The sequence below is a fragment of the Equus asinus genome, chromosome 16, assembly GCF_041296235.1.
Source record: "Equus asinus isolate D_3611 breed Donkey chromosome 16, EquAss-T2T_v2, whole genome shotgun sequence".
NCBI classification, from domain to species: Eukaryota; Metazoa; Chordata; class Mammalia; order Perissodactyla; family Equidae; genus Equus; species Equus asinus.
The window spans coordinates 34,928,280-34,952,007 of record NC_091805.1 but is presented as its reverse complement, the minus strand read 5'-3'; the positions used below and the strand labels follow the sequence as shown (position 1 = coordinate 34,952,007).

The 23,728-nt window shown below is 40.2% G+C and overlaps 1 protein-coding gene across 20 annotated transcripts in view; it reads right to left on the bottom strand.

Moving 5' to 3' along the window:
* The window catches only part of CDC14A (cell division cycle 14A), a 158,729-nt gene that overhangs the window by 46,853 nt on the left and 88,148 nt on the right, over nt 1-23,728 (bottom strand). For 19 of the 20 annotated variants that reach the window (XR_011494866.1, XM_014851496.3, XM_070486923.1 and 16 more), the window contains 3 exons: nt 20,978-21,065; nt 13,532-13,762; nt 6,570-6,708 (listed from right to left, as the gene is read on the bottom strand). Coding sequence is in view for 19 of the 20 variants with exons in the window: in XM_014851496.3 (XP_014706982.1) it covers nt 6,570-6,708; nt 13,532-13,762; nt 20,978-21,065 (458 nt within the window). In the remaining variant the exon portion in view is untranslated. The remainder of the gene's footprint in view (nt 1-6,569; nt 6,709-13,531; nt 13,763-20,977; nt 21,066-23,728) is intronic. The other variant, XM_070486926.1, reaches the window with a different exon arrangement.

The following is a 23,728-nucleotide window of genomic DNA, read 5'->3' as shown; positions in this document are numbered from 1 at the left end:
TTACAAGTTATTTATCCAACAAAGGGTTAATCTCCATAATATATAAAGAACTCACACAGCTCAACAACAATAAATCAAACAACCCAATCAAAAAATGGGCAGGGGACATGAACAGACATTTCTCCAAAGAAGATATAAGGATGGCCAATAGGCACATGAAAAGATGCTCATCATCATTAATCATCAGGAAAATGCAAATCAAAACTACACTAAGATATCACCTTACACCTGTTAGAATGACAAAAATATCCAAAACCAAGAGTGACAAATGTTGGAGAGATTGTGGAGAAAAAGGAACCCTCATACACTGTTGGTGGGAATGCAAACTGGTGCAGCCACTATGGAAAACAGTATGGAGATTTCTCAAAAAGTTAAAAGTAGAAATACCTTATGACCCAGCCATCCCACTGCTGGGTATCTATCCTAAGAGCCTGAAATCAGCAATTCAAAAAGTCCCATGCACCCCTATGTTCATCGCAGCATTATTTACAATAGCCAAGACGTGGAACCAACCTAAGTGCCCAGCAAATGATGATTGGATAAAGAAGATATGATATATATATATACAATGGAATACTACTCAGCCATAACAAATGACAAAATTGTCCCATTCACAACAACATGGATGGACCTTGAGGGTATTATGTTAAGCGAAATAAGCCAGACAGAGAAAGACGAACTCTGTACAACTCCACTCATAGGTGGAAGTTAACATATAGACAAAGAGAACTGATAGGTGGTTACCAGGGGAAAGGGGGGGGTGGTGGGAGGGCACAAAGGGTGAAGTGGTGTACCCACAGCATGACTAACAATAATGTACAACTGAAATTTCACAAGGTTGTAAACTATCATAATCTTAATAAAAAAATCAATTTCAGCAAAATTTTAAATTCTGCTTATTAAAAAAACATACTATATACATATATATATATGACAAAGGACTGATATCTAAAATATATAAAGAACCACTACAAATCAACAATTTCAAAAAATTAATTTTTTTAATGGGCAAAAGACTTGGCCAAACACCTCACAAAAGATGTATATGTGTATGAAAAGGTGCTCAACATCATGAGCCATCAGGAAAATACAACTGGAGATATTATTTCACACCAACCAGAATGGCTTCCCCCCACCAAAAGAAAAAAAGGTTTACAATACAAAATAGTAGCAAAGATGTGGAGCAACTAGAACTCTCATACATTACCAACTAGCGTATGAAATGATTCAACCACTCTGGAAAACTGTGTGGCAATTTCTCGTAAAGTTAAACTACATGTAACCAATATGATCCAGCAATTTCATTCCTAGGTATTTAAATAAGGGAAATTAAAACATATGTCCACAAAAGGACTTGTAGAAGAATATTCATAGCAGCTTTATTCAAAATAGCCAGAAACTAAACATCACCCAAATACCCATCAACAGTTGTACGGATAAATACATCATGATATAGTCATACAATGGAACACTCAATAATGAAAAGAAACTACCGACATACTCAACCTAGATGAATATCAAAAACATTGTTCTGAGAAGAAAAAGAAAGCCAGACACAAAAGAATACATATTGTACAGTAGTCTCCCTCTTCCTGAGGTTTTGTTTTCCATGGTTTCAGTTGCCCATGGTCAACAGCAGTCCAAAAATATTAAATGGAAAATTTCAGAAATAAACAATTCATAAGTTTTAAATTATGCTAGTGTGATGAAATCTCGCACCATTCGGCTGGATCATCCCTTTGTCCAGCAGATCCACGCTGTACACACTCCCCACCCACTGGTCACTTAGTGGCCATCCTGATCATCAGACCAACTGTTGCAGTACGGCAGTGCTTGAGTTCAAGTAACCCTTATTTTATCTAATAATGGCCCCCAAGCCAAGAGGAGTGATGCTAGCAATTCAGACATGCCAAAAAGAACCCGAAAAGTGCTTCTCTTAAGTAAAAAAATGAAAGTTCTCAACTTAAGGAGGAAAGAAAAAAAATCATATGCTGAGGTTGCTAAGATCTGTGGTAACTTATATTACAGCATATTGTTATAATTGTCTTATTTCATTATTAATTATTGTTGTTACTATCCTATTTATCTAATTTATAAGATAAACTTTATCATAGGTATGTATGCAAAGGAAAAAACAGTATACGTAGGGTACAGTACTACCGTGGCTTGAGACACCAACTGGGGTCTTGGAGTTTATCCCCCACAGATAAGGGGGACTACTGTACATATAAAGTTCAAGAACAGGCAAAACTAATCTATGGTGTTAGAAATCAGAAAGTGATTTCTTCTGGAGTGTGCCAGGGGAAACTGAAAAAGGAACACAAGAGAATTTCCTGGGTGTTGAAAATGTTCTATATCTTGCCTTGGGCTGTGGTTACAAGGGTGTACACAAGTGTGAAAACTCATGAACTAAGACCTTTACATTTTATTGTATGTATATTATACCTCAATTTAAAAGCCTATGTGAATATATACTTTGTAGGAAAAAATCAATCAAATTGCTAAATGCCAGCTTTAAACAAGTAGAAAAGAAAACCTAAAAAATGATACCTTTTATAGTGCATTCAATAACTCAAACATCTAGGAAAAAATATGCAAAAGATGTGCAATACCTCAACACAGAGAACTAGAAATATTTTAAAAATTGAGAGAAATTAAAGAAGACCCAAATTATGGAAGGATAAAGACAATCTTGAACAAGATCAAAGCTGGAGGACTCACATTCCCAGACACTAGGACTCATTTTAAAACTGCAGCAATTGTGACATTGAGGTATTAGTGTCAAGAGAGACAAATTAACAAAGAGAATGGAATATGGAGTCCAGAAACAAACCCACACATGTACAAGCACTTGGTTTATAATAAAAGTGACACTTTAGAACAATGGGAAAAGGGTGATCTTTCCAATAAATTCTGCTGGGTCAGATAGACATCCATATGGGAGGGAAAGAGAACCTTGGCTCCTAACTCACAGCATATTTTTTTAAAAAGCAATTCTTGATGAATTCTCAATCTAAATACAATAGGAAAATCAATAGAGCTTCTGGAAGATAACACAAAAGAATATATTCATACGTTGGGGTTGACAAAGATGTCTTAAATAGAATACAAAAAGCATTCCTATAAAGGAAAAGATTAATAAAATCAGACTGCACCGAAATTAAGAAATTCAGTTCTTCAAAAAGCACTATTGCGAGAATGAAACAGCAAATCTCAAGACTAGGAGACTATATCTGCATTACATGGAATGGATACTGTGCTTGTATCCAGAATATTCGACTCCTACAAATCAACAAGAAAAAGACAAACAGTCTGACAGAAAGATGGGTAAGGGACATGAAAAGATATTTCATAAAACAGAACATACAAATGGCCAATAAATATGTGAAAAGATATTCAACCTCATTAGTCATCAGGGAAAAAAGCAAATCAAAACTACCAAACAAATTACTACTACAAACAAACAAAACATAATGGCTTGAATTTAAAAGACTGACAATACCAAGCATGAGCAAGTATGTGAAGACTGGAACTCGCACACACTGCTGATGGGAGTGTAAATCCACATACCTACTTTGGAAAACTCTTTAGCAAAATCCGCTATGGCTGAATGTTCCACTTATAGGTATACATCCAACAGATAGGTGTTGGATTTCATTATTTATATCATTTCCAAATGATAGAAAATAGCCAAAAACTGGAAACCACCTAAACATCCATCAACAGAAGAGCTTATATGTCACATATTTGAACAACGGAATTTTATCCAGCAATGAGAATGAACACAGTATTACTACACATAACAATAAAGACAACGCTGAGTGAAAGAAGCCAAACAAACATACTGTCTGGTTCCATTTATATGAGGTTCCAAATCAGGCAAAACTCATCGATGGTGTTAGAAGTAAGAATGATGGATGCTTGGGCAGAAGAACTGGGTAGTGAATGGAAGGAGCACAAACGGGGCTGCCGGATACTGGCAAATGTTCTCTTTCCTGATCCAGAGGGAGGTCACATGGGTACGTCCACTTGGTGAATATTTACTGAGCCTAGCTCTCAACCACCCACCAGCTCATTATACTCCATCCACACTAGCCTCTTTCTGGGCTTCAAAAGTGGGAAGTTTGCCCCCATCTGAGGACCTTTGTGTGCCTGCTGCCCAGGACGGGACTCAGACTGTGACAGCACTGGCTTCTTCTCACCCTCAAGGGTCACCCTCAAGAAGTCTTCCTTGCCCACTCAATCCAAAGGGCTCCCCCGCCCCCATCAATCATCCCCCGCCACTGCGTTAGTCTCTATCGTCATGTCACCATCAGAAATCACCTGGCACATAAACTCACACACTCATTTATTGTGTGCTCCTTCCACTAGCAATACTGGCAACCTGGGATTAAAAGACCTTGTCGGTCATGTTCACTGCTGCATCCCCAGGACCAGGAGCACCATCTGACAGAGTGTGCACCTAATAAATATCTGGTGAATGAATGAACGTCACCAATGCAAGTAGGTCTTCTACCAAGGAGTAAGTCAAGACACAGGCTTAGAAAGGAAAAAAGTGAGAAAAGGAGAGAACAAAAGAAATGTACACAGTCAAGGAAGGCAAAATACTACCTCTGGTGCCACTGAGAGGCATAAAGCAGATTAGGCCATAGACCGCCACCCAGAAGGAGGCCGTCTAAACGAAGCCTGGGGAAGCCCGTGAATAATGCAGACATTTTTCCACATTGGTGCTGTAAGAAATACCACAAAATAGAGAAGGCACAGTGCCTCAGACAAAGAACCTACCTTCAGGAAGCTTCCAAGCTAGGAATTAGCAATGAATGATTTTCATACTTCAGTTATACAAGGAAGTCATTTCTGCACCTCAGTTTTTATAGAAAAATATCTGGAAAACTCTAATATGGACACACCTAAGGAAATATCTTAAGTTTTATAGTTTACGTATCTATAAATGAAAAAAAAAAACTTTCTTCAGCCTAGTGTGCCCCTGCCTCATAAGCCTCATTTCTTCTGTTATTCTAAGATGAGGCAGAGAGAAGAGGCAGAGTAGGGAGGGAGGAAGGAGGAGCGTGCAGGCAGGAAGTGGTTCGCACGCCCTGAGAAAACTAAGTGAACTTGACCGTGGTCTCCCCATCTTGTGAGCTGCACCTAACAGAGCGCCAAGTGCAAGGTGAGGATTCAGTAGGTACCTAATGAATGGACATTCTTCCAAACAATGACATTAAAAGGCTGATTAAGCGGTTTAAGAACCAGGATTAGGAATGTTTTGGTTTTGGTTTTCTAATTCTAAAGATATTTATTCAGCATTTATTCAAGCAATTAGTACAACAAGCACCCGCAGGGGACACAGCTCAAAGCTCCCGCTGCAGGCGCACAATGCAAAACAGAGGGTGGCGGAGGATCTGATAAAGCACACAGCTCTCGAATCACAGAATTATTTTATTTGTATCTCATAGGCAAAAACCTAGGAACTTCTGTCTTCTTAATGATCCTGTGCTTAGGTATTTTTTCTTCTGTATTCATCTGACTTCTGCCTCATTCTTTGAAGCTAAAGTTTAACTGCCCACTTTCAGCACTTATTTTCTTATCTGTTATTCCCTCTGGGATTGGCAACTAAAGTAATTCCTCAGCAGGCTCAAAGCCTTTTATCATTTCAGAGACTTACATGGCTTACATACAGCATCCTTCTGTGAAATTCTTGACCATTTGTTTCTCACCAACATAAGATGATTTAAAGGGGAAAGGAATTAATTATATGGAAAAGGATGCAATTCAAAGTAGAGTCATCCCAGCATAAAAAGAAAAACAATGAAATTTCAATGTAAGATATCAGTAACTGATAACATTTCAGAGCTGGACCTAAACGAGCTAGTGCTAATTTCACCTCCACATTTTATTAATGGGTAAATTGATGGAGATTTCTAACATTTTTAAGGGGAAACTAGAAAGGGTTGTGCCCTTACAAGTTAAAGCACTCCCCCTTGTAGGCTGAGGTTTGACAAATTGTGAATGAATGACTGATGGAATTAACTAATTAATTTATAAGTATCCTTCTAAGTAACGGTCACAAAGCTAGTGGCAGGGCCAGGACTAAAACCCAGTTACTTTTTTCTTTCCTTGGTAACTCGTAAGTTGCAGCTCCATTAGCAGTTTAGTTAGTTCTCAGGAGAGCAGCAATGTCACGGAAATCACTCACTGACCTTAGTTGTGGGGTTTTTTTTCATCCCGCTTTTAGACACGCAAACAAAAGAAAAGAATGAAAAGCGCCAAGTGGGATGACACAAGAAAATTGCACCGTAGCCAGATCACACATAGAAAATGACAGAAAAAAGGTAGGCAGAGATGGCTCTGTGATTTTCCTCTCTCTCTCACCTGATCTAAAAGATACAAAAGTACGAAGTTAAAATGCATTAGCTGTCAAATCAACAATATTCCATTAGAAGCACAGACTCCTCGAACAATGCAGCCATTTTATAACCACACGCTTGACACAGGCCACAACTGGAGGAAAAGAGGTGGCCCTGATCGGGAGCAAGGACGGAATGTGATGATGAAGACAATATACTTACTCTTCCAGGAAGTGCTGCTGCGGTCCTATAATGGAGCCTGGCCGGCAGATTCTGATCCAAGCAATTATTTCAGCGTGTGTAAACCTGTAGTGTTTCATGACATAACAGGCTATCAACGTCCCTGTTCTTCCAAGACCAGCTGTAAGAGAGGGAGACAGAACAAGAAATACAAAATACAACAGATGCACCCACAAAAACACTGAAATCAAACACTGTCCGGCAACTGCAGTGGTTTCAAGCAGAATGGAAGACTTTTGAACCCAGACAATAACGTAATGCTTTTTACACGATGTCAGGTTAAAAGATAATTCTACCTTAAGAAATCTTTAACAGATAGATCCCATGATTAAAATAAACATATATAAGAAAATATAAAAATCAGAGCAAGGGTCTTGAAAATCCATGGAGTTCAACCCCTGAGGGGCTTTGGGAATGACTGTCATTGTGAGTATTGTTAAGACAAGGCTGGTTCCATGACAAGCCCTTATAAAGGTCCCCTGTCCATTGTCTCCATGATCCTCATCCTTGGCCCCAGCCCAGGCTGTAGATGAACCTACGGTTAACAGCCTGTGTGTGTGACCCCTGAGTCAGTAGTGTAACTGATTATATTATCATGGCCATGGTTTTTAACCTATTTAAATGGTTAGTTTTTTTAACTTATTTTCCAATAAAGAATCATAGAATCAAAGTTAGAAGACACCACAGACATCATCAAGCCCCATCAATTACCTCACCCACGATGGTTTCAATACTATCTCTATCAGGCGGCAAATCTAACCTCTATTGAAGTCAATCAGAGACCAGGATTTCATTATTTCCTCCATCAACAGGTATTGATGGAGCACCTACCACCTGCCAGGTACTGTGCCAGGAGCTGGGGATTCAGGGCCAAACAGAACAGCCATGGTCCCTGCCCTTGTGGAAGCACACAGCCCACTGAGAAAGAACGAAGCAAACAGAAGTGCTCCAGTTTCACTTCCTGAAGCTCCTGCATTTTTAAGTAACTTTTGTGTCAGTGTATTTTCTTTATGTTGAACCCAATTTCTGTTACGTAGGATAAAGTAATGCAATTAGAAATGATTTTCAAAGAAGTTTTGGTTACTAACATGAACTCTGATTTCTTCAAAGTGTTTTTACAAATTGTTATATTTTTTCCTGTCTCCAGAGAAATAAAAGTGATAGAACTTTACATTTTAGCCAATCTTTAAAAAAAATATATACACACACACACACACACACACACACACACTAGTGACCTCCTTTCCCAAAAATACTCAAAAACTTGATCAAACTGTAGGTTTTCAAATATAGTGATTCTTGTCCATATACCAGAACAGCTGATGCCCAAAGATACTAACCCATTGACTCATATTAGTATAACAAGTGAATGTGGAATTCAGGACTTAGATCCCCGAAGTGTCCTGTTTCTCACCCCAGATTCTTTCCACTCTTGGCTCATCCGTTCAGTTACTCATTCTACAAACATTCCACAAGTATTGACTAGGACCAACTGTGTGTGAAGCACCATGAGAGATGCTGGGGATAGAAATATGAAGACAAGCAGATGCCTGCCCTCGTGAGGTTTATAGTGCTGAGCCAATAATGCTTATTTACAGGCATTTTCTAAATCTTTCCATATCTGGATTCTTGAAAGTAAATTCAGTACTATAAACTTTTAAGTACCACCCGTGAGCAAGGCACTGTGCTGAGTTATTTTTCTACTACTTAAAATCTGTTCCCATCGTATACACTTTTCTTATAGAAAGACAAAGAGGCTCTGTCTTTTTTTTTTTTTTTGTAGGGAAAGATTTGCTCTGAGCTAACATCTGTTGCCATCTTCCTCTTTTTTCTTCTTCTTTTTTCCTCCCAAAGCCCCAGTGCATGGTTGTATATCATAGTTGTAAGTCCTTCTAGTTCTCATATGTGAGCCGCCCCCACAGCATGGCTTCTGAGATGGATGGTGTGGTTCCACAACCGGGAACCGAACCTGGGCTGCCAGAGGGGTGAGAATGCCAAACTTTAACCACTAGGCCATCAGGGCTGTCTCTAGTGTTAAACACTAGATTTAGCTAGTCAAATGTTTATTCATTGCCTACAAGATATGCAAGACAGGGCTCCGCTCACAAGAGAAAGATATAAGCAAGGATATGTTTGACCACAATGAGTTATCACAGTGGTTGTAGACACAAGAATATTAACCAAGAAACAATAAGCAAAGAAATTTAAACTGAAACTGGGCTCCCAGAGAAAGGAGGAGGGACTCTGTGAGCTGCTGGTGTCTTCCAAGAATGTGTCATGGATGACAAGGACTTCGTAGCAGACTAAAGAATAGGAAAGTCACAAAACATTTTGGGCAAAGGGTCTAATGAATGAAAACCTGGCTGGTCTGGGGAATGCGTCAGTGTGTGTCGAGTGGAAAATAAGGAAAATAAGGGTGGGGAGGGGCCAGATTAAAGAGCGCCTCTGAGTCAAGTGGAGGAGCCTGTACTTAGGAGAAGCAGGTTACCAATCGTGGGCCAAAGACAATGAGGACTGCTAACGCATTATCGGGAGTCCCCAGTTCCAGACACACGGTGCTCTGAGCGCTGACTAAGTCACAGCGCCTGCATATATGTGTTATAACTCCTCAAATGTATGTAGATGATGCTTCGAGCAACAAAATTCAACTCATTTAAAAAGTATTACAGAATTCATGATATTATCAACAGCTAATAAACATACAACTGCTATCATATAAAATCTGTTATTTTCCCTTTAACCAATGGAAAGGGCAAAAAAAAAGCACGATATATTTGGGGGGCAAGAAAGCGAGATGATAAAAGCAGATGGATCTGGGAGCAGCATACCTCTGGATTGGAAAAGGCCGAGCCAGGAGCCAGAGAGAGGAGCTGGAAGGCTGGGCAGGAGAGGAGGGGTGGACAGCGGTAATAAAAAGGGAGAGCTGAATTAGAAAGACGCTTTGATTGGGTCACAGGGAAAGTTAAGATGACTGATACTTTTGGCCTGGAAAACTAGTACAATGTCAATTTCATCTGGGAAAACATTTAGGTAGAAAAAAATAGGGGAAAGTTGATGGTTTTATTTTTCATATGTTTAAGAATCTTCCCCGCAAAGGAGGGGTCCTTCTGTCAGCTTTCCTTAGTGAAATGATACAGAGAATCATCTCTAACCTGCTCGGTGCTTTGAAACACACAGTACGTCAGCAAATCTAAGACGGCATCAAGTCGTCTAATGGTGTCATACACCAATAAGTTTCACTAAGGAAGAAAAAATTAAACCATGACAAGCTATCAATTTTAAGGTCCATCCTAGTTTCATGAACATCAAAATGTGAAAGAGCTGTCTCTAAATCAGTGTTTCTCAACCTTTTTTTCATTACCGCCTCCTCCAAGAGCCTCTTTAGACTTTTTTTCCCTTAATCATCCCCCATGAGATCTTACTGCCACAGATATACTGCATATCTGTTTATGTACTGTATGTAAATCTGTGCTTTACACCAAAAAACAATGTTTTTTACCCCCAAAAAGCAGTTTTTTCACCTTGGGGGCAATATCACCTGGGATTGAGGAATACCTTTGAAAAATGCAAATGAAATTACAATCAAGCACCTGTTTATAGAGGCCAGGCATTCCCTTCCCATTCACCCTCCCTTTTTAAAAATTCTATTTACACTGTTTTATTAGACAAGGTCTGTGTTGGGGGGAGGGGCTGTTTTCGTCTCAAGTCCCTTTTGCCCCAGATCAAGCATCAGCATTCTTTAGAAAAGAGGGAAGTTTAATTATGCTCTCAGTGGGGTTTTTCCTTTAACATAAGAGTTAAAATCGATTTGCTTTTCTGTTTCCGTCCGGGGCGAATACTTTCTGTTTCTGCAAAGTTGTTACCTCCCCAGACCTCTGACGAGACCACAGGTAATCACATTGATAAAACACAGCTGGACAGCCTGCAGCAGGAGCCAGGGCCCAGCTGGTTTCCAGGGTCCCTCCCTCGAGTCACCAACTTGGGTCTCTGGAGAGAAGACGGGCTCTGTGGAGACAACACTATCGCTCTCTCTCTGCTCCCCTCTCTGTTCCAGGGGCTGTCTGGGTCCCTCAGTTAAGCTCCTGGTCACACACACTCACGATCAAAAAAAGGTGGTGCAGAAAATTTTCAAATTTCTCTGAAACTAAAGTTGCTTCTCCCTTTTAAAAAGAGTCTATAATTTAGATCTATAAAAAGAAACTACTTAGCACTCAATAGTTAGGAGCTCTTACCACAATTCAACAGAATAGGAACATTTCACTAAGTTTCTATAAAAACTTTAACAAATTTTTTAAAGCATTCATAATTAAAGGGCTCCCTGGTACAGCAAGAGAAGACATTGAAAAGTATTCTATTTATACTAAGTTAAACGCCGATTGCCTCACAGTTCCAGGCATTTTCTGAAATCCCCATAGAACATCAACAATCACATTCCAGGACGTCACAATGTTGCCATCTTTTAAATTACTATTTGTGCTGGAAAATTTCAAGAATTCATAGCCATTCCTTTTATCAACCAGAAGGCAAACTGCAGATACTGAATTCCAAGATTTCACGTGTTCCTGGCAAACTAGTTTCTAGTTTGTCTCTATATATACAACTCTCTTTATGTTGAGACGACATATTCACTCTCTTTCCAGCAGCTACCAAAGTTCACTTGACATAAGATGAAATCCTCTCTCCCTCCTCCTTGTAGTTCAATTAAAATGCTCACTGCTGGTTGACTCCCCAGAAAATTAAGCTGACTTAATTAGGGCAGATGTCAAAATAATTAACAGGCCTATAGTAGATAAGTACGCTATTAAAAGCAATCCAGCTGTAATTAAATCAAAAGTGTAATCCTTATAAAAGAACCCTACATGTGTATACAAGTGGAAGCAAATGAAATAACACTCTCAAAAAGATGTCACCACATGTAAATGTGACCTTCCTATACAAGAACCGACCTCAATATTAAAGGTTCTGATTTTAAATTTAAAAAATGTAAAAACCTCTGCTATATATATTTCTTAAAGTATCAACATTCACAGGTCATGGATGTAACACAGAGAATACCTGTAACAAGAATGTTTAACACCACAGAGTTTTATTTTCACAATGTTTGTTAGGTGAAGAATGCTAATTAAGAGAGATGCTGAGTTTTAATGAAAGCTTTGAGTTTCTTCTCCCTTGAATTTGTCAATCTAAGACATGACACACAGATAAACTATAAGACTTCTTAATCTTAAAACTAATTGACAAGGAAACAAGGCCGAATTAATCACAGGAAAAACACTGATTTTTATGACACCAAAACTTTGAAAGAGACCATGTGAATATCTCCCACTAAACGTTGGTAGCTGCCATCGTCCCACCAATTCTCAAGTTCCATGATATTTGAAATACACGAAACGCAGGCTTTTGTTAGGCCTGGACAATCGAACAAAATGGGATGGAAAGGCAAAGTTAGGGTGCACATGCACCACACCCCACTGTGACCTGAACAGAACTGAAAGCGGCAGTTACAATGAGGGAACAAAAGACACCTTCCTAACAGACCCACCACCCCATCCCAAAGGCAGGAAATCCTGCAAGCCAGGGCCCCATCCTGCTAAGAAACAGGGAAGGGGAAGGTGGAGTCTATGTCACCGTGGATGAAGCCCAACATAGGAGCCATCATCTAAATCGGGGCCACGTGCAGCTCATCTCCATGTCTCTGGGTCTCTGGAAAAACGCAGCTTCCCGTTATTACTCACATGTTCAGCAAAGTACCTCCACCTACTCGAATCTTAAACATAGAAACAAGGGCCTACAAAATGGTATTTTAATTTCTGTCAGAACCAAAGCCACGTTTGTGTGAATAAGTCAGTTTCAGCAGCACTAGGCACATGAAAAGAATGGTACAATCCCCAACACCTACTAGACAATTAGCACAAAACTCGACAGAAACCGTTTCTCAGACCCAAAACCATAAGAACAGCACCCCCCAGTGGCATGAAGAAGAGCTGCTTGTGAGGAACTAGAGGCTCATCCCCAGGGGTGGTCAAAGGGATTTCTCTTCTCCTCACTGAAACCAAAGACCCAGTGAAAGAGCTTCCACCGTGCTGGGAAATCTAACATGGAATTTGAGCCTCCTCAGAGTCTAACGACTAGGCTTAGAGCAAATGTTATTTCATACTTTCTGAGTAGCTGACACAAGGTTGCCAGATAAAATACAGAATGAATGTTCTGTGCTATATTTGAGACATATGAAGAAAGTATTCATAGTTTATCTAAAATTCAAATTTAACTGGGTGTCCTATATTTTCAGTTGCTACATCAGGCAACCTTATGCCTCCTATCATCTGAACGATCCCTATCCCAAAGTACCCACCCCTGGAGACCAGAGATTCACTTTTATAACGAAGTCTTTCAGTTCCTTCAAAGAAGCAGTAACATGTCTGCAGCAAGTAAGCCAGACAATGAATGACCTGTCCCCTGGCAATGGGCAGGGAAGACACACTGTGCCATGGTGCAGAAGACTAGTAGGGGAAGGGAGGAGCAGAGGGTGAAATGGGGGTCCGGAGAGCCGGATCATAAAATGAGGACATTCACGATCAGATGGGTTTTTCCAGAAGAGGACGGAAAAGAGATGGGCAATTCTGGAAGAAAAAGAGAAAGGGTAACCAACAACCCCTGCTTCTTAACAATTGTGGCCCCATCGTGGTCCCTGGTACTGGTGGGCATGAACTTGCTAAGGTCAGGCCAGAAACACTACCTGTCCAGGAAGCCACACCACCACCGACTATCCACATCCAAGCAATCTTTCTTTAGGAAGCGGTGATCTAAACAGGCTTGTGTTCCAGTTTTCTGAAAGAAACCAACCTCATTTTTTTCCTAAGACGCTGGTTTCATTTTACACGACTTGCTGGTTTTTGGCTCACTCACTTGCAGAAACACAGTGCCCCCCGCAGCCTCACACGCACCTTTGCAGTGAACCGCGATCGCCCCTTCCGTGTTCTCACAGATGTTCAGGAACCTTCGCACGATGTTGTCGCTGGGGGTGCTGCCGTCTATGAAGAAGAGGTCGTAGTGCTCGAAGCCAGCGTCTGTGAAGCGCTTCGCCTCGTAAATCTTTTTGTTCAACCTCACGATGGCAGTCACGTTATTCTTTTTGAAATAAGGAAAGTAGGCTTCAGGGGCGTGAAGAGGGTAGCCTGTAGGAAAGAAGGAGCTGTCAGCAAAAGGCACACGTGTCCTCTTCCCCAGCCAGGGGGACACGAAAACCTTCTCGAGGAAGTTTATCCATCTCAACTGTGCTTAGGAGGAAAAGGCATTTCAGGAGAGAGCAAGAGGTGGCAGGACATTCCTGAAAGCAGCCGTCTGAAGAAGTGTAAAAGACACTGGAGGAGGGGGACCTTCTCTACCAGGAATCCCTCATGAAAGTTCAAAACCTCAGCCTCTGGAATTCAAATCCTGAAGCACTCCTCTCGAGCCAACACGGAGGCATTCTGGAAGCCCTCAAATGTGCACAGGAGGCCTGCAATGATTCTTTGTGCTTTTTATTCCACTTGACAAATGCTTTTCAACTACAGTGAAGGCTTTTGGGTCAGAAGTATAGCTTTAAGGTAAAATGCAATCCCCCACAAAAGAGACTGATTACGAGACACGTGCCATGTACACGTCACAATTGCCTACCATTTCTTTTAATTATCAAAACAGCCTGTTAAGAACAGTTAACCCCACTTAACGGATTAAGAAACTAAAAGAGGTTGCGTCATTTTGTGGTAGATTTTCTTTTTTGAGGAGAACGGGTGGTCAGCCTCTAACGCCCCTTCTATTTTGAGTGCATTCAGCATCACGTGAGTATTCCTAGGAGCTACGGTGTCAGCTGGGTTACAGACACATGACCTAGACTTGGCCAATCAACCAAGGTGACACTGGGGGCTTTGGCCACTATAGGCCTTGTCCAGCAGCCCCAGGGGCTAAGGGGGCTAATTTCCCAGCACACTGATCATCGCAGCTGTACCCATTCTGGGTTTACGGGCTCCCGGCATTTCAGACAATACGATCTCACTGAGAGCTCATCCATGATGGTGGGCTCCAGGCGTGGGGAGCAGCTGTTTCTGCACTATGCCCTCGGCCGTATTTCCTGTGGCCTCGAACCCTGTGTATGCTGGTCATTTCCTATTTTCTCTCAGCAGCAAGACCATTCTCCTATGCCCTGCTCAGTGATACTAGGGTTGGGGTCTGCATATTACATTTCCCAGACTGCCTTTCCAGCTGGCTTCCTGTCAGTTCTAAAAATGGGAGGCACTGAAGGGCGACTGGAGGCCAGAGGAGGGAGAAGGCACTTCTGTCTGGGGGCCAGCATGAGCTTCAGCAGCAGAAGAGGGGAGCAGCCAGAGCTCCCAGCTTAGCCTGGCACTCTCAGCACCAGCCTGCAGCCCAGGCTCGCAGTCTCCACTCCTCAGCCCCCAAGTGCAAACACCAGCTGTGTGGCATGCCCTTCAGAGCTCCTAGGTTCTGGGAACCCCACTTTTTCCCTTCTGGCCCCCCAGCCTTAAAGGCAGTAGCTGTTTCCTCCACAATATTCTAGTTCTTTTACTTTTTAGGACTCTCTTTAACAAATCCCTTGTGTTACATTCCCTCTGTTTGAAATAGCGTGGTTTCCATTTCTGCCTGGACCCTGCCGATGCCTTATCTCCCCTGGATCCTGTTCATTTTCTAAGCCTCATTCTCCAGCCTTCCTCTGCAGGCTGTGAGCTACCCAACATAATTCCAATAGATGCCTTCTTCTTTTTGGTTTAATTTACCAGAATTGGTTCTGCTGCCTGCAACCAAAAGCCCTACCTGGTACACTTGGCCAGGGTTACACAACGGATGGAGGCAGCAGGGGAAGGCAGGCCTAACCAATCTGCAGCCCAGATGCATGGTGTTCACAGACCGTGCTGCTTTTGAGCAAACAGGTAATACAGAGCTTATTTACAATCCTCTGTGTAGAAACACTGACTTATACACACACATTTAGAGAAAACAGATGTTTTTCACCCTGGAAAAATTAAATCTGTTTCCTCAGTTCGTTTATGTGCTCAAAGTATTTCCCAGCCTAAAGGGAAAAAGAACTGCAGTTGGCATAAGGAAACAAGAGCTTTCCTATCATGTAGAGAAAGGGAAGGAGAGCGCTCAGGAACATATGGGAAGCCTTCCCTTCATGTGTCAGGCTGACAAGCGCTTCTGCTCCTGGGTTCCCAGCATTCCTGGCACCTCCACGATGGACCTGTCAGCCAGTGGGCTAATGCTTGGTTTGGTGTCTATCCCTTCCCCTCCTCCACCGAGCATTTAAGAAATTCTCTATTCACATATGGATTTCCATCAGGAGTAAATGGCATTATAGATAACACACCTAAACCGACTATTAAAAGCAACTCTGTACGCTTTTTGAGAAAAGAATGCTGGACAGTTACCAAACACGGCAATAGGACATTGAAATAACTACAATCATGATAACAATTGCACCTCACATTTATTGAGGGTTTACTATAAAGTCAGGAAGTAAACTGAGTGCTTCGTGTGTATCAACTGATTACACCTTGCAATTACTCCATGACTGATGGCTGGAAAGTGAACTGGCCCTTGCACACACAGCTGGCAAGAGACGGGGCAGCATCAGAACCCTGGTGGCCGGATTCCAGGGCCTGTACTGGGGCTGATTTCGGGTAAGATCCAACTTGATTCTATTTGTTGGGTTTCCAAATAAGGGAAAATTATATGACATTAGGTGCTGCACTTTCTAGAGCTGGTGAGCAGGTTTCTTAAAAATCTTCCAAATTGTTTCAAATGAGTCATAACCAACAAACATGACAATATTCTTTGACCTCTGAACAACTGTCTGTGGGTGTTATCAGTGCATTCGGATGCTTTTGATGGGCGACTGGTTTTAGCAATGTGCAAGGCGGAGCACTCATCGACCCTTACTCCATCTGGCCGCTAGAGGGTGCCCTAGCATCAGTAAAGCACAGGCAGAGCCCTGGCACCGAGCAAAAGCAGAAATGGAATTTCAGAACTAAGAGAGATTTTAAAATTCATCTCTTCCCAGCCCCTCATTTAAAGTTAGGAAACTGAAGGGTAGCAGGGTCAAATGAATAGTCCACCAAGTCATTATTAAAAGTAAAAACTGCAAAATAGGCAGGCAAATGTAGAAGACAATAAAATATATTTACTAGGCTCATTAATGATAAAAATGTAATCAGAATATCTGCTATCTAATAAACACCTATTATGTGCCCGACACTGTGCAAGGCCCTTCATCTAATATCTCCGATCCTCACTAGGTGCCTGCAATGTTTATCCTATCTCCCTCGTTTGATATAGAAGGAAACTGATGCTCAGAGAAGTTGAGAGCTCACACGGCCAGTAAGTGGCAGAGCCAGGCTTCAACCGGCCAGGCTCTTCACACCTCGCTTCTCTCACCAGATGAGCAGGCTGACGCTTCAGATTGCTGGGATTCCCTGGCTCAAGCTGTCTTTCTCTGTGCTTTTTCTTAATTTTTATTTTTATTTATTTTTATTTTTTTTCTAAGATTGGCACCTGAGCTAACAACTGTTGCCAATCTTCTTTTTTCTTCTTCTTCCCCCAAAGCCACCAGTACATAGTTGTATATTCTAGTTGTGGGTCCTTCTAGTTGTGGCATGTGGGACGCCGCCTCAGCATGGCCTGATGAGGGGTGCCATGTCCACGCCCAGGATACGAACCAGCAAAACCCTGGGCCGCCAAAGCGAAGCATGCGAACTTAGCCACTCGGCAAGCCTCTTTCTTTTTTTTTTTAAACAGAGATGAGAAGGACATTGCCACCTGAGAGTTTTGGGGGTTCTTTTGGAAATTTTGAAATCTAAAATATGTTCCATTCTACTGCTATATTATTATCAATTCAAACTTGTTTAATCAAAAGAAAGTAGGGGTCGTCTCTTCCCCACTGTTAAAACAATGTGAGCCAGGGTGGCTGAAAGAAACTCCTAGCTGCTTTGTTGACACAAACACACACTTAAGACTCTTATAATGCATTCTGCCCCGACATCAAGATTTTAGCCCCTCTTTTTGCTACATCCTGGCAACAGCTATTTGAGTGTTAATTCCTTGAAAATCTACCTTTTCTACTAACCCCCAAAATGACTTTCAGCCTCCTCAGGAAACACAGGCTTTCCCAATTCAAAAAAAATAGAGAGAGGCCAGCCCTGTGGCCTGGTGGTTAAAGTTCCACATGCTCTGCTTTGGTGGCCCAGGTTTGGATCCCAGGCATGGACCTACACCACTTGTCAGCCATGCTGTGGCAGCATCCCACATACAAAATAGAGGAAGACTAGCAGCAGATGTTAGCTCAGGGCAAATCTTCCTCAGTAAATAAATAAATATGTATATATACACATATATATGCCAAGATTTCACTGTAATTGGATCAAGTTTACTAATTCCATCACAAAATTATTATTATTACCATTTTTTGGGGTGAGGAAGATTGGCTCTGAGCCAATATTTGTTGCCAATCTTCCTCTTTTTTTTTTCTCCCCAAAGCCCCAGTACACAGTTGTATATCCCAGTCATAGGTCATTCTAGTTCTTCTATGTGGGATGCCGTCACAGCATGGCTTGATGAGCAGTGTGTAGGTCCACGCCCAGCATCCAAACTGGTGAACCCCAAGCTGCCCAAGAGGAGCATGTGAACTTAACAACCATACCACCAGGCTGGCCCCACAAAATTATTTTTCTAAGTTCAAAAAAGATTTACAAAGTTAAAGCCCTTTACAGAAAAATATGATGGACCTTCTAGTGAATATCAGATCTTAAAATGGTGATTCCGGTAAAACATCACTATTTCACTAATGACAGCCTTAAATGAAATTGTTCTAGACATCATAAAAACAGATAAATATTAGGTAAGCAGCACTGTCAGGGTGCTTAACTTAATAGCAGTTATTTCTAGATTATATAATTACAGGTGACTTTTTATCTACATTGCTTGAATTTTCTTCTTGAACATGTACTTCCCCTAACATGTAATAAAATAAAAAAGAACACAGAATTTGGAATCAGAGACCTGTGTTTGAATCCACACGCTGCCACATTCCGGCTGTGTGAACCTGGGCATGTAAACCAACTCCTCTAACCCTCCATCTCGCTGTCACCTACCCCAGAGGGCAGTTCTGATCAGTGAATAGATGATGTGTGTCTATTTAGCACCATTCCTGGCATATAAGCAAATGGCAGCTCTAATTATTTCTCTATATTGCATTATGGGACCAAAAAGAATTTTTTAAGATTTTTGATAATTAAGAACTATCACACAAAATATTCATATCCTTTTATCTAGTGATTCTACTTCCAGGAATTTAGAGAAGAAACTGGAGCTGCAAAAAGGATGTATAAACATGTAGGCCAACAATAACAGTTTTTATAAAATGAAAACCTGTAAACAACTTAGATCTCATTCAAAAAATTAATTAATTGGGAAAATTATGGCACAGTCATTGAATAGTATGCAATGTGCCATGGAAATTTATAATGCAGCTCCACACTTACTGCCACGGAAAGAAGTCTGTGATATGTTAAGTCAAAAAAGCTGCTATAAGATAATAATTATGTAATGATCCCATGCCTATAAAAATTTTTTTTATAAATGTGTGTGTATTCATTGAGAGAGAAAAAAAAATATGTGCAAGTAAAAAATACAGAGAAGCAGATGGGAGAAAATTAAAATCCCCAATAATCCCATCACCAAATATAAACCCAGAAAACTTGGGTAGAATTATAGGTCATTTTTATGCTCTTTCAATAGTTTGTCTGCATTTTCTTTTCTTAAAAAAATCATGTATTACCTCTATAAAAATATTTTAAATGATTTTTTAATTATATCTCTCATCTCCTCTTCCAGAAAATTTCATAAAACACATGACTCCCAAATGGCAAAAATCTTTCAATGTTGCCAGATGAACACCCAACAACAAAGGCACTACTACAACCATACACCTACTAAGATTTTCTGAGTCAGATCATTTTGCACAGAAGGCCAAAGCTGGATTTAATCAATCCTGTCTTCAAAGACCAACTGTCAGAAGGCAGCTTCCTGAGGCACTCAACGTGTTGTTCCCAACAACCCAACATGACAGAGGTTAATTATCAATGTCTGGAGCAAAAGAGATTCATCAGCAAATTTGTGAATGAGAAGATCTAATTCTGGCTTCAGTATAGAGGCTTTCTATTTGTCAGCTTAACTCTCTAGACCTGGATTGCCCATCCACAGAGGAAACCATGACTCCAGCAGAGTTCCCTGGTCCATACGTAATAGTTGGGGAAATGATAAGCACATCTGCGGAAACTCAAACAAATTATCAAATCTAAATGCATGAGTAACAATATACAATGAAACTAGACTTTAGAATAAATACTTATGATGATGATGATGATGAAAGAAGAATAAATCTAGACTAGGGGTTTCAAGTTACGTTCCCTCAGGGTACTAGTGTTTCAGCTCTGCAAGCAGATAAGAACAAAAAAAGAAGCTATATGTTCATGGGTAATAGTTTTCAATTTTAAGAACTTCTCTCATAAATTATTCTTAAACCCTTGGTACCTATCATTACTTATCTTCTAGGGAGTGTTACCAAATGGAAAAAAATAATAAAGTAGAAAATAAATACGAATGGGAGAACTCATATAGCTGATCACGTTTCATTCAAGAGAATTATTTTTTGTTTTGCTTTTATTTATTTTTCCTGATTATGTATGCCCATGGCTATCCATATACTGCAAATACATAATTTAATCACTGTCAGCTAGAAAACTGTTCCAAGTTGTCATGATGGAACTCAGTATCAGTGCAGTGGCAATGTTTAGGAAGCTTGGGCAAATTCCCTCTTCATAACCCTCAGTAAAAGGGAGAGAATAGTACCTACACCTCACAGAGTCATGTATGCATTAAATGAGATAACGCTGTGATTAGCTAGTAACTAGCACCTGGTTACTACTCAATAAAAGACAGCTATTGTCATTATCGTCATTACGCAACATAGTGTTCCCCAAAGACCTTGATGTGTAGCACTCTACCACCAAACACATGTGAGAACCAATGATAGGATTCAGCAATCTGCTTATTGATGGACCAGTTTCTTTCTCAGATTTTTCTTTGATAATTGGGTCAAGTAAAGTGAGCATCCTATTTAGGGCAACCTAAAAATTTGCTAGTTTTAAAAGTGATTATAGCTCTACCTACTAAACTAAAATATTTAACACACTCATTACTACTGTTCAATTTTTAAAATTAGGAATAAATATTCTTTGGCAAATATTACCAAAAGAAAGGATTATCTGAGGAAATAAAGAAATTAAAGAAAATGAACTGAAATAAATTTTTGGATGGTAAAATAAAGAAAAACCTACCATTTTCAATTTTGCTTTTTGGATGTGGTCCACTAAATGCTAAAAATTTTCCTGGAACAATCCAGTTGAAGTCACCATTTTCAACTCGCTGGAAGAATTTTGTGAGAAAAGAAAAGAAAAATATTTTATAATTCTTATACAATTTACAAAACCCTTACAAATAAAACTGCTTTTTACTCTATTCGTATTAGACTAACTGGACATACATGAAGGCAAAGTAATATAGCTTAAAATAAAAATACGCATCTGATTCTCAAAATAATATTTATGAATTCAATCTGCTTCAGAAAAATTTTTATCTAGGCTATATGAAAAGTTTAGAAAACTTTATTTAAAGTGGAGGGACTTAGCTTAAAATAATTTTGTCTCTTGGCTACTCTGCAATGAAATGAAATGAAAATAAACATTGCTTTTTGTCCCAGCAAAAAATAAAGGGAAATAGAAAATGGAAAATATAAGCACTTTCCACGAACATGGTAAACATACTTTAAACAAAGAAAAAAATCTATAAATATCAGGGTCGTGATGAACACACTTCCAGGTGTTTTTGTGTTTTTATAGATTGATATCTGTTGTCAATGCTGATTTTTAGACTGGGAAATGGAAGGAGGCAGGAGTGAGGGACAGAGGCTCAGCAAACCCTCCAGGTAGACCACAAACCAGAGACAGCCACGTTCTACCGCAGGGGCTGCAAACCCAAAGAGTGACAAGATCAGGCAGAGACATAAATAAAAGCAGGTACTCTTCAGCTCCGGCCAGTCAGTCACCTTGCAGGAAAGCAGACTGATTGTGGCCGATCTTTCAATTGGATTTTCATGTGAAATCTTTCTATATGTGAAATGTTGACTGTTTTAAATTAAGTTTTTAAATACTATGAAATCAAATAAAACACACCTGCAGGCTGACGGATTACCAATTGTCGGCCTCGTCTACACACTCTAAGAAATCCTCAGAAAGGCTTGAAGACCAGGGAAGGGGCTGAGCATCCTCCCACTGCTCCATCACCTCCTCCATCTCCTTCCCTTCCCCAAGTCTCCGTGAACCCATGGAACACTGGGGCAGGGCTGAGGGTACCTGAGATCTTGCAGGTAATTGGGAGACATTTGTACAATACATCACAAAATATATGTTTCACCTCTTCATGTAAGCCATCTTTAGCCCACCCCCATCCCCACCACCAGGCACAGCTCAAGTCTCCAAGTCCCCCCTCAGGGCTCTCATAGCTCTGCATGGATAGTTCCCAGGCAGGGAAGGAAGGCAGTTCTCTTTCCTGGGCTAAGGCTGTGCACACAATAAGGCTCTCTCTTCTGCTACGTGGCACAGACCTCAATGGTAGCAATCTGAGTCAAATACAGAGTCCGCGCTCTGGTGTGAGAGCTCAGCAAGTACTCGTTAAATAAACTGGAGTAATGTCATAAAGGAAAACCGGAGCCTCCACTTTAATTACTTATACTACACATTATCAGGTCCACGATAATCAAAACTTAGCTGTACAATTTTCATGTTTAAAATGCAGATGTTTCTTACCAGTTATAAAAGGTTATAAATGAAACTTTACATGACACCCTATAAATGTCTGAATTGCATTAATCTAATTGTAATAAACATGATATCTCCACAATGCCCTAAATAAAATCTTAGAGATACTATGAGTGTTATGAGCACACACGCCAAATTAAATCTCAAGCATAATTATTTATAACAATATGAATATAGAATCTAAACTCTTTATGATAATTAAACATTTTCTTGGTTAAATAAAGCAGTCTCAAATTAACAGTCCAAAATCCCTCTTAAGTAATTATTAAGCTTAAAACATTATTTAAAATTCAAATATAAAAGCATGCTCTAACCATCAAAAGGCTAAAACCAATTCTTTGTGAACAGTCGAAGAAAACAGGTTTCTGTGTTCACTATTTCTGTATCTTTGACCACTAAGGAGGCCTAAACAAATAAATTGTCTTATGCCTGTTTATTCGGATGATAGACATGCATTGGGTTAAACAGTAACCTTTCATCATCAATGACATGGAGACAGGCAGTGGACTCTCTAGGACACATTCACTCACAGACAAAAAGAATGTTTGCAAATCTGCCCACCCAAAAAGATAAACATTAGATATTATTCATCCATATTCAGTAGCTTAGATAAGGTTGATGGAGTAAACAAAAAGATTTAGGACTTTGATTCAAATCCGAAAAGAAGTTAGTAAAGTCATAGCTTTTAACCGACTAATATAAGCTTACTTTGGTAAGCTTCCAAAATTAATATCATAGTGTTTTATAAGAATGTCAATATTTATCAATAATAGAATATTTAAGATGAAAAATTTGTTTTTCTAATTAAATGCACACACACACACACACACACACACAGAGTTCAAAGAATCTAGATCAGACGGGAACTTGAGGTACTTTCCCAAGCCTACCACATTTTATAAACAAACATCTAAGCAAGGATAAGATAAGAAGGTATTTCACCTCTTCCAATCTAAAGCCTACTACCTACCACGTACTATGTAGACAAACTTCAGATGTTCCTCACTCTATGAAAACCCCAAAATAAAAATCTGAATTCCTGAAACTGACACATTTAGGTGTTACTATTCACTTTACCAGGATTCTTCAGTCTACAAAAGATTTACCAGATTTCTTTGGAATAGCTAACTGTCCTGGTGCATTTAAAGTATAATTGAAAAGGGGCTGGCCCCGTGGCCGAGTGGTTAAGTTCGCGCGCTCCGCTGCAGGCGG